Source organism: Oncorhynchus kisutch, linkage group LG2 (genome assembly GCF_002021735.2).
Source record: "Oncorhynchus kisutch isolate 150728-3 linkage group LG2, Okis_V2, whole genome shotgun sequence".
NCBI classification, from domain to species: domain Eukaryota; kingdom Metazoa; phylum Chordata; class Actinopteri; order Salmoniformes; family Salmonidae; genus Oncorhynchus; species Oncorhynchus kisutch.
The window spans coordinates 52428999-52441312 of record NC_034175.2 but is presented as its reverse complement, the minus strand read 5'-3'; the positions used below and the strand labels follow the sequence as shown (position 1 = coordinate 52441312).

The 12314-nt window shown below is 41.6% G+C and overlaps 1 protein-coding gene across 1 annotated transcript in view; it reads right to left on the bottom strand.

Annotated features, from left to right (window-relative positions):
* The window catches only part of lrp1bb (low density lipoprotein receptor-related protein 1Bb), a 297890-nt gene that overhangs the window by 98882 nt on the left and 186694 nt on the right, over nt 1-12314 (bottom strand). The window contains exons 36-41 of the mRNA XM_031802153.1: nt 10353-10487; nt 10035-10164; nt 9229-9355; nt 8891-9042; nt 8463-8587; nt 3415-3789 (exon numbers count right to left, since the gene is read on the bottom strand). Coding sequence (XP_031658013.1) covers nt 3415-3789; nt 8463-8587; nt 8891-9042; nt 9229-9355; nt 10035-10164; nt 10353-10487 — 1044 coding nt within the window. The remainder of the gene's footprint in view (nt 1-3414; nt 3790-8462; nt 8588-8890; nt 9043-9228; nt 9356-10034; nt 10165-10352; nt 10488-12314) is intronic.

Genomic DNA, 12314 nt, shown 5'->3' with positions numbered 1-12314 from the left:
TTATGTAACATTAGAATGATAACATCCCAAAAACATTAAAAAAATGTTTTTAATAACATTTTTTTTAATGTTTGAAATTAAATATCCTTGTAATGTTCTCCTAAAATTCCCAAAAATGCACAACATCTGCAACAACCACCAAAGAACATTCCCCAAAAGTTATCATTAGATTTCCAGGTAATGCAATTACACAATGTACAGTAGCAGCAATGTTTTCCCAGCAAACCACATTTTGTTCTGTGCAAGTTCCCAGAACATTCGTTAGGTTGTGGCAAATGTTTTCAGAACACAAAAACTGTCCAGTCATGCTGATGATTATACGTTTGCATAAAACATTTGCCTAATATTGCAAGAATGTCCCCACAACACATTTGATCTGTTCTTTAGCGGTTCACAGAATGCTTCATTAGGTTGTGGGAACAGTCTGGTGGGAACATTGTGGGTACAAAATAGACAATGTTTCTTTAAGGGTGCAAAAAACATTCACCTGATGTTACAAGACCATTCCCAAAACAAAACATGTTATGTTCTTTAAAAGTTCCTAAAACATTTCATTATGGGGATATAACAGAAGATAGGTTCCCAAAACACTAAAACTGTCCAGTTGTGCTGACATTCAAATAACATGCACAAAACACTCCTTTGATGTTGCAAGAATGTTGACAGAACAGCCTTTGAGTTCTTTAAAGGTTCCCAAAACATTTAATTAGGTTGTGGTAACAGTGTGGGTACATTACAAGAGATGTCTGGGATGTTGGAAGACTATTCTTGTGATATTCATGGAAGTTGCACAGAACATTCACACAATGTCCAAATAAGCCAGTTTTTATGATGTTCATAGCACATTTGTTTTAGGTTTAACATAATATTCCATTGACATACACGCAATATACAGTACATTTGACCTTGTCTTGGAAGTCCTCAGAACATTTAAAGAATTTGGATTTTAGGACTGACTACAAGGTGATAGAGTCACACATGGCATTTACATTTAATTCATAGGACATTTGAACATAATTTAAATCATACACAAACAACCATATGTTTAACACTTTATTTATCCATATTTTGTTGTGTTACAGCCTGAATTCAAAATGGAATTATTTTCTTACCCATCTACACACAACACCTCATAATGACAAGTGACAAACATGTTTAGACATTTTTGCACTTTTATTGTAAATGGAATACAGAAATCTAATTTACATAAGTATTCACACCCCTGAGTCGATACTATGTAGAACTACCTTCAGCAGTGATTACAGTCTTTCTGGGTAAATCTCTTAAGAGCATTCCACACCTGGATTTGCAACATTTGCCAACATATTTTCAAAATTCTTAAAGCTCTGTCAAGTTGGTTGTTGATCATAGCTAGACAACCATTTTCAGGCCTTACCATAGATTTTCAAGTAGATTTGGCCTTGTGTTTTAGGTTATTGTCCTCCCGAAAGGTGAATTATTATCCCAGTGTCTGGTGGAAAGCAGACTGAACCAGGTTTTTCCTCCAGGATTTTGCCTGTGTTTAGCTCCATTACGTTTCTTTTTTATCCTGAAAAACTCCCCAGTCCTTAACAATTACAAGCATGCCCATAACATGATGCAGCCACCACTATGCTTGAAAATATGGAGAGTGGTACTCAGTAATGAGTTGTATTGGATCTTCTTTATTTATGTTTACCCATCTACCATTAGGTGCCATTCTTTGTGAGTCATTGGAAAACCTCGCTAGTCTTTGTGGATTCATCTGTGTTTCAAATCCACTGCTCGACTGAGGGACCTAATTGTATGTGTGGGGTACACCAATGAGGTAGTCATTCAAAATTCATGCAGCTTACTATGTGACATGTTAAGTACATTTTTACTCCTGAACTTATTTATAGGCTCAAGGCATTTCAGCTTTTAACTGAATTAATTTGTAAACATTTTGAAAAACATACTTCCACTTTGACATTATGGGGTATTATGTGTAGGCCACTGACAAAACATCTAAATTTAATGTATTTAAAATTCAGGCTGTAACACAACATGTGGAAAGTCAAGAGGTGTAAATACTTTCTGAAGGCACTGTAGGAATGCCATGATTCCTTCTTTGCCTTCATAGACATAAGTAACCCAGGGAAATACTGGTAACTGGGTTATTCACCATCACTTCACCCATCCTCTTTAGATGCTGCGTACTTCCACTATCCAAAACTATGAGTTCTGATCTAGGATAACTTTTGCTTTTCAGATAATACAAATAAGACAGGGAGGGACCATATCAAGCATCCTAAAGTAAGAATTATATCGGGTGCGTTTTTGAAGTTTAACAGTCAATTTATACACAATGTTTTATTTTTTACAGTTAGCCTGAATTCTGCATTTCAGACTGGATTTATAAATCTGGACAAACAAAAGACATCTCTGTTAGTAGATTATATCTGAGCCTGTAATAATAATAATAATAATCTTCAGCTTTGCAGCCAGATCATTAAACCTCTGCACAACCAGTGGATATATGTGGTATTGTGGGGGGTTTTCTCAGTCTAATTATGATCAATCAGGAAAACGTTTAGCTAGGACTCCGGGTACACAGGCGGGAGCGCTACAGTACAGTAGGTGACGGTAATGCAACATAACGTTGGATGCCAACCGGAGATAAATCCACAGAAAAAGAGGTGACAACGGTAGCCAGCTAGCTAGGGCAACGGTAGCCAGCTAGCTAGGGCAACGGTAGCCAGCTAGCTAGGGCAACGGTAGCCAGCTAGCTAGGGCAACGGTGGACAGTGTCCTTTTCTCCTGCCTGTCAGGCACTGTTCTCCAGGCATTAGTGGGTGCTAGCTAGTTAGTTAACTAGGACTCCAGTAAACAGCAAATGGGAAAGGTAGCTAGCTTGCACAATGGTACTTTACTTCACCACTGAAAAGCTGATAATACTTTTTTTTGCCCTTTTGACCCACATTTTAATTGCATAGACAATCAGGAATAAATGTAGTGTATCAAAAGACTCACAAGCATGAAGATGGCGTGCTCGATGGGGGGCGTTTATGCACTAACCAATGGGATGCTCGAGGAGGGGCGTTCATGCAGGAACCAATGGGATCCTCGAGGGGGGTTCCTGCAGACATGCAGGAACACCCCGAATTGTGGGCCGCAATCAGAGACTATTGGCATGACTGGACACTGTTTGTGCCATGAGAACATTTGCCGTGATATAATGAATGTTCTGGGAACCTTTACAGACCCAATTTTGGTTTGCTGGGTGCATTACAACAAGATCAATATTTTGAGGGAAAAAATGAATGTACTTCAAACTCATACAAATATGTGTTCTGTAAGGCATAAACATATATGCACACCTGTAAATAAACAGACATGCATTAAATTCAAAATATAAAACATAAATCCAAAACTATAAAAAAAAACAGCACTCACTTTCAGCTATGACAGATCGTCCTGTCCAGTCGTCATTAATCATCTGGATATTCCCAAAATGGATGTCGCTGAAGAAGATGCGATTGGTCCCTCCACCGTTTTTTTGGCGGTAATCAAAGGTCAGCGCTATGACATTCTTGAAGTAGGCGGGCCTCTCGAAGGGCTGGACGGGTGAGTTGAGGTCGCTCTCGTCTGAGAGGTGGATGCTCTTCAGTAGGGTTCTCTCAGAATAGAGCAGGTAGCCCTCGTAGCGCTCACAGGCGAAGCCATCTTCTGCCAGGTGGCCATGGGCACAGGAACAAGTCCTACGTCCGCTACCCAGGTGAAAGCAGAGCTGCTGACAGCCTCCGTTGCTCCTGGCACATGGGTTGGTACCTATTGTGGCAGAGACAAACACTGTGTTCAAGACTTATTCTACATCCGTTTACTTTCCACTTAGTTTCACGGCTATGAAGTTATCATTGTTATGATCATTTTTACTGTAGTGCCAAAATTAGAAGTGCTAGTGTGATATATATATATATACATACACTGCTCAAAAAAATAAAGGGAACACTTAAACAACACAATGTAACTCCAAGTCAATCACACTTCTGTGAAATCAAACTGTCCACTTAGGAAGCAACCCTGATTGACAATAAATGTCACATGCTGTTGTGCAAATGGAATAGACAACAGGTGGAAATTATAGGCAATTAGCAAGACACCCCCAATAAAGGAGTGGTTCTACAGGTGGTGACCACAGACCACTTCTCAGTTCCTATGCTTCCTGGCTGATGTGTTGGTCACTTTTGAATGCTGGTGGTGCTTTCACTCTAGTGGTAGCATGAGATGGAGTCTACAACCCACACAAGTGGCTCAGGTAGCGCAGCTCATCCAGGATGGGACATCAATGCGAGCTGTGGCAAGAAGGTTTGCTGTGTCTGTCAGCGTAGTGTCCAGAGCACGGAGGCGCTACCAGGAGACAGGCCAGTACATCAGGAGACGTGGAGGAGGCCGTAGGAGGGCAACAACCCAGCAGCAGGACCCTTACCTCCGCCTTTGTACAAGGAGGAGCACTGCCCGAGCCCTGCAAAATGACCTCCAGCAGGCCACAAATGTGCATGTGTCTGATCAAACGGTCAGAAACAGACTCCATGAGGGTGGTATGAGGCCCCGACGTCCACAGGTGGGGGTTGTGCTTACAGCCCAACACCGTGCAGGACGTTTGGCATTTGCCAGAGAACACCAAGATTGGCAAATTCGCCACTGGCGCCCTGTGCTCTTCACAGATGAAAGCAAGTTCACACTGAGAACATGTGACAGATGTAACAGAGTCTGGAGACGCCGTGGAGAACGTTCTGCTGCCTGCAACATCCTCCAGCATGACCGGTTTGGCGGTGGGTCAGTCATGGTGTGGGGTGGCATTTCTTTGGGGGTCCGCACAGCCCTCCATGTGCTCGCCAGAGGTAGCCTGACTGCCATTAGGTACCGAGATGAGATCCTCAGACCCTTTGTGAGACCATATGCTGGTGCGGTTGGCCCTGGGTTCCTCCTAATGCAAGACAATGCTAGACCTCATGTGGCTGGAGTGTGTCAGCAGTTCCTGCAAGAGGAAGGCACTGATGCTATGGACTGGCCCGCCCGTTCCCCAGACCTGAATCCAATTGAGCACATCTGGGACATCATGTCTCGCTCCATCCACCAACGCCACGTTGCACCACAGACTGTCCAGTGTTGACTGTGAAATGTATTGTCAATCAGTGTTGCTTCCTAAGTGGACAGTTTGATTTCACAGAAGTGTGATTGACTTGGAGTTACATTGTCTTGTTTAAGTGTTCCTTTATTTTTTTGAGCAGTGTATTTTATAAATTGCAGACAGAGTGAACACATCAAAACTATGAAATAAAACAAATGGAATCATGTAGAAACCAAAAACGTGTTAAACAAATTTAAATATATTTTATAATTGAGATTCTTCAAATAGCCACCCTTTGCCTTGACTACAGCTTTGCACACTCTTGGCATTCTCTCAACCAGCTTCAATTCTTGGACCGACTCTCTTCTCTGTATACATCAATGAGGTCGCTCTTGCTGCTGGTGAGTCCCTGATCCACCTCTACGCAGACGACAACATTCTGTATACTTCCGGCCCTTCTTTGGACACTGTGTTAACAACCCTCCAGGCAAGCTTCAATGCCATACAACTCTCCTTCCGTGGCCTCCAATTGCTCTTAAATACAAGTAAAACTAAATGCATGCTCTTCAACCGATCGCTACCTGCACCTACCCGCCTGTCCAACATCACTACTCTGGACGGCTCTGACTTAGAATACGTGGACAACTATAAATACTTAGGTGTCTGGTTAGACTGTAAACTCTCCTTCCAGACCCATATCAAACATCTCCAATCCAAAGTTAAATCTAGAATTGGCTTCCTATTTCGCAACAAAGCATCCTTCACTCATGCTGCCAAACATACCCTTGTAAAACTGACCATCCTACCAATCCTCGACTTTGGCGATGTCATTTACAAAATAGCCTCCAATACCCTACTCAACAAATTGGATGCAGTCTATCACAGTGCAATCCGTTTTATCACCAAAGCCCCATATACTACCCACCATTGTGACCTGTACGCTCTCGTTGGCTGGCCCTCGCTTCATACTCGTCGCCAAACCCACTGGCTCCATGTCATCTACAAGACCCTGCTAGGTAAAGTCCCCCCTTATCTCAGCTCGCTGGTCCTCATAGCATCTCCCACCTGTAGCACACGCTCCAGCAGGTATATCTCTCTAGTCACCCCCAAAACCAATTCTTTCTTTGGCCGCCTCTCCTTCCAGTTCTCTGCTGCCAATGACTGGAACGAACTACAAAAATCTCTGAAACTGGAAACACTTATCTCCCTCACTAGCTTTAAGCACCAACTGTCAGAGCAGCTCACAGATTACTGCACCTGTACATAGCCCACCTATAATTTAGCCCAAACAGCTACCTCTTTCCCAACTGTATTTAATTTTAATTTATTTATTTATTTTGCTCCTTTGCACCCCATTATTTTTATTTCTACTTTGCACATTCTTCCATTGCAAAACTACCATTCCAGTATTTTACTTGCTATATTGTATTTACTTCGCCATCATGGCCTTTTTTGCCTTTACCTCCCTTCTCACCTCATTTGCTCACATTGTATATAGACTTGTTTATACTGCATTATTGACTGTATGTTTGTTTTTACTCCATGTGTAACTCTGTGTCGTTTTATCTGTCGAACTGCTTTGCTTTATCTTGGCCAGGTCGCAATTGTAAATGAGAACTTGTTCTCAACTTGCCTACCTGGTTAAATAAAGGTAAAATAAAATAAATAAATAAATGAGGTAGTCACCTGGAATGCATTTCAATGAACAGGTGTGCCTCCTCCCAATTTGTGGAATTTCTTTCCTTCTTAACACGCTTGAGACAAAAAATTGTGTTGTGATAAGGTATGGGTGGTATACAGAAGAGACCCATTTGGTAAGAGCTCCATAGCCCCATTTGGTAAAAAAACAAGTACATATTATGGCAAGAACAGCTCAAATAAGCAAAGAGAAATGACAGTCCATCATTACTTTAAAACATGAAGGTCAGGCAATAGGGAAAATTTTAAGAACTTTGAAAGTTTCTTCAAGTGCAGTCGCAAAAACCATCAAACGCTATGATGAAACAGGCTCTCATGAGGACTGCCACAGGAAAGCAAGACCCAGAGTTACCTCTGCTGCAGAGGATAAGTTCATTAGAGTTACCAGCCTCAGAAATTGCAGGTCAAATAAATGCTTCACAGATTTCCAGTAACAGACACATCTCAACATCAACTGTTCAGGAGGCTGTGTGAATCAGGCCTTTGTGGTGAAATTGCTCCAAAGAAAACCACTATTTATTTAACCAGTCAAGTCAGTTAAGAACAAATGACTGCCTTACCCGGTCAAACTCGGACAACGCCCTATGGCACTCCCAATCACAGCCGGATGTGATGCAGCCTGGATTTGAACCAGGGTGACACCTCTTGCACTAGGATGCAGTGCCTTAGACTGCTGCACCACTCGGGAGCCCTAAGAAGAGACTTGCTTGGGCCAAGAAACACGAGCAATGGACATTAGACCAGTGGAAATCTGTCCTTTGGTCTGATGAGTCCAAATGGAGATTTTTGGTTCCAACCGCAGTGTCTTTGTGAGACATGGTATGGGTGAACAGATGATCTCCGCGTGTGTATTTCCCACCGAAAAGCATGGAGGAGGTGGTGTGGAGGTGTGGAGGTGCTTTGCTGGTGACACTGTCAGTGATTTATTTTTAATTCAAGACACACTTAACCAGCATGGCTACCACAGCATTCTGCAGCGATACGCCATCCCATCTGGTTGGGCTTAGTGGGATTATCATTTGTTTTTCAACCAGATAATGTCCCAAAACACACCTCCAGGCTGTGTAAGGGCTATTTTACCAAGAAGTAGAGTGATAGAGTGCTGCATCAGATGACCTGGCCTCCACAATCACCCAACCTCAACCCAATTGAGATGGTTTGAGATGAGTCTGACCGCAGAGTGAAGGAAAAGCAGACAACAAGTGCTCAGCATATGTGGGAACTCCTTCAAGACTGTTGGAAAAGCATTCCAGGTGAAGCTGGTTGAGAGAATGCCAAGAGTGTGCAAATCTGTCATCAAGGCAAAGGGTGGCTATTTGAAGAATCTCAAATAAAAAAATATATTTGGATTTGTTTTTCGTTACTACATGATTCTATATGTGTTATTTCATAGTTTTGATGTCTTCACTATTATTCTACACTGTAGAAAATAGTAAACATAAAGAAAAACCCTTGAATGAGTAGGTGTTCTAAAACTTTTGAACGGTAGTGTTGTCACTTGTGTATAGTACGATACATGCACTGTCTGTAACTGCAGTTTTGTATTTCCCTTGTGCTAGATGGCTCCCAATTGATTTTAACCAATACATACTGTAGATTAGGAAATGAAACAATGCTGCTGATGACGGTGATTGGTGAGAATCAAAAAGGAGCATTAAGTTGAAACCTTAACCTTTCTCCCGGCCTGTATTGAAGACTGTCACATCCTTCAGGTTGACCCCGAGACCACTTCTCATGGTGACTGCCTCACTGGCTTCACTTTTGAAGCCTCGCCGGATAGAACCGTTGGAGTGAGCTCTGAGGACAGAGAGAGAGAGAGAGAGAAAAGTTTTAAAAAGTAATCAAGGACACTTTTTTTTTTTTTTTTATTCTTCTATGATTCTTAAAAGTACTTATCAATGGCACTTTATCATACAGAAATGTCATTGATAATGACATTGAGGTATGCTAGTACATTTACATAAATATGGTGCCCCTCATGTAAAAAATACTCCGCTGAGGTTCTCCACACTGAGACCTCTGGGATGAAGGGTTAATACCAGGTTAGATGATCAGACTTTACAGCCCAATCTGTGTGCATATAAGGAAATATTAAATTACCTGTCAGACCAGTAGATGTAAGCTCCGAACACGGCCACGGAAAAGAGGTCTACGTTGGCCGCTGACAGTACAATCTCCCTGCTCTCACCCGTCTCAAGGTTGATCCTCTCTATCTTGTCGGTGCGGGCGTCACACCAGTATAATCTATTTTCCTGGAAAGTAATTTGAAAATGCACATCACCAAACTATCCCCCTATCCTCTTATGGGGTACATTGGGTACATTATATCCACACAAAGAAGGATGAGGTTAGGATGCGGGTATGAAATTACTTTAGGATGAGGTGGATGGATCAGAGCTAATAGGACATGTATGATCAGGAGGTGTCTGGTACTGTACCTCATAGTCTATGGAGATCCCATTGGGCCAGGCAATGCCAGAGTTGACCAGGGTGACCTGATCGGAGCCGTCTAGACGGGCTCGACCTATGCAGGGGCTCTGGCCCCATTCTGTCCAAAACAGATACCTGAGACAGATAGATAGAGGGTGGGTGATAGATAGAGGGAGAGAGCGAGAGGGTGGGGAGAGAGAGAAATAGAGGGCAGAGTGGCAAACCCAGAAACATTATTAACATCCAACTGGTTGGACAATTGGAACAGATCTGAAAGGACAAATTGTGTGATCTAATGTGATACCAAAGTTATCAGAGGCTATGCAAGTGAAATATTGTTACAATTTAGTTCTCCACAAAGCTCTTCTTACAGTAGGCATTTCACACCGTGTCAACACCAGATCATGAAAGTTTAGTGGCAAACTTAAAATGAATCCGACTGCACTACACAAAACAAACATCAATGCAGGGGACATGTTCCTACTGGTAAGCCTAATGACATCAGTTGGCCTTCATCTGCTACATGATCTATTTTCAGTCCAGAAACACCAGTATGACCCAATGATTATTATCCAGCAACATCTTGATCTCTTTCTGGAGGTGGTCAAGGCTGTCTGACTCATTTCACTCCCTGCTGGTCAAAAACATTTCCATTTCCTCTGCCCATTTTCAACTTTATCTGTTCTTAGTGACTGTTTGTCTGTTACCCATTAATCTTTCACACACACACACACACACACACACACACACACACACACACACACACACACACACACACACACACACACACACACACACACACACACACACACACCCTTTCTGTGGATGAACAGCGATGGCTCTAGGTTGGTCAAGTCCCTCGGAGATGACTACTGAACGGTAGGCACCACTAACACGGGCAATCTCTATGAGGTTGAAACCATGGTCTGTCCAGTAAAGGTTACCTGTGGGAGGAACATAAAGATACTGGTATTAGAGTTGTATAAAGAACAGTGTTACAATAGTTTTAATGCATACCGTTATTTATACAAGTTAGTCACATCGAGATAAAATCTCAGGAAATGTTTGATGGAGGTACTTTAAGAGGCCCATATAGGGACATTTTGTACATTTTACAGAAGACGATACTGACCAGCGATCCAGTCCACTGCGATGCCCTCTACCCTGCTGATGCCCGTGGTAATGATGTCCTCCCTCCAGGTCTGATCCCTCTTGGCTCTGGAGATTGTGTTCAGGCCCATGTCTGTCCAGTACACTGTGTCATTACCTGTGGAATGGTAAGAAACAAAGTACGAAAAATAACTGAACTGCACACTTGTGGTATTCTACAGTATATAAGTTGGTGCATAGACTGCAAACTTTTGGTATTCTTTAGTAGTCATGCGTAGACTTGAGCTCGTCAGTAATAATTTTCACCTCAATTCCAAGTGTGTGGACCTGATCTTTTTGTACTATTGTGGAAAATGTAGGCACATAACATAGCCTCCCTATTAATGTTAGTGTTTTTTATGTAAGTAAGCTTATTATTATTACAACTACATGCTCCATTTCACAAAATAGGGATGTAAATTATGATTATTGTTCACATATCCAGTCAGACCTTATTTCCTTGTTGAAATGCAACATCGGGACATGAAAAGGCTATTGTATACCAGCTTTTATTGGAAAACAAATTGCATATGTAAAACATTGCATCTAAAATGTTATGATCCTTTCTGATTATAACTCTATTTCATATACGACAGGATGAAATAGAAAGTCATTCATTTCCGAGTCCAGCCTTAGAGCCTTAAGTACATTTCGTTATTTGCCTGTCAGTTCAGTGGGCCCAGGTTGTTGGGAGGATAGGCAGCGTTATGTGTTTATTTGCACCCTCCTGTTTATACAGAATTCACACTCCGTTAACACATATCTTACATGTGACAGGATCCAGCTGGAAGGCTTTCATCTTTTTTACGCACCAATGACCTGCTTCATAATGATATGCAAATGGTATGTGTGAGCTATCCACCGCTGCTGTTGCTGGTTGACTCTGTGCTTAGCTGGGTGTTTGCATGGTCACCTGTATATCAGCAGCAAAGGGGAGGGCAACCAAGACCTTATGCACACAAAAGCCTAAGTTTTTAGCTTTAGTTTCCTAATTTCCTAAAATGCAAGCTGTCGCACATCAAGATTACCATTGACATTCAGGGTCTCTGAGACATTTCTGACATCCACTTCCTTTGAGCTTTGCGTACTGTGAGAACTGCTGCCTTGCAACACTTATTTTCTGCCAAACCTTCATCCCACTGGACACACCATGTAATTTCAACCTGGATAATTGGGTAATATTTGGTTGAGACGTTGATCAATGAGGTTACAACCGATATTCACCCACTCAAAAAGAAAGCCAAAAGTTAGATGAATTTCCAATGTGTATCACCAGGCTTTCAACCAAATTCCAATGGAAAAACTATGTCAGATTTCTGGTTTAGTTGTCACCCAAATGTCTATCACTGCACTTTCTAGACAACCATTTCAAAGCACAGGAAAAAGTTCAAATGGGACTACGTCAGATACTGTATGTTGTTTATTTATACAACCGATTAATGTGTCCTCAATGTGCTTCATCTAATAGCACAACCACATGATCTGGATTGCAGTTGAGATTACATTAAAAGTACATGGTTCAAGTGATCAATGCGATTATTATTACATAATTTGTGAAGATCTCCACAGACCTGCGACGACCTATGCATGCTATCTTGAACATGCACGCTTTATATAACTACATAAAAATACATTTATAGTTACAGTAACCTCAAAATGTTCCATCTGAACCATTGGCTTAATTACATTCTTTAATTTATTTTGGGGGTTGAGTTGGAGATGTGAATCGCATTATCATTTGTAAACTTGTCAACAAGATAATAGGGTACTTATTGTACTTCAAAATTGATATTAAAAATTGTGTTTGGTTGAAAACGCAACCAAATATCAACATTTGCAGGAGATTTATATTCTGCTTGGATAGTGCCATCTGTGCCACTGACTTAACCTGACTTTAATTCCATTTGGATTACAAATTAATAATTGATATGCTGGATTCACGTCT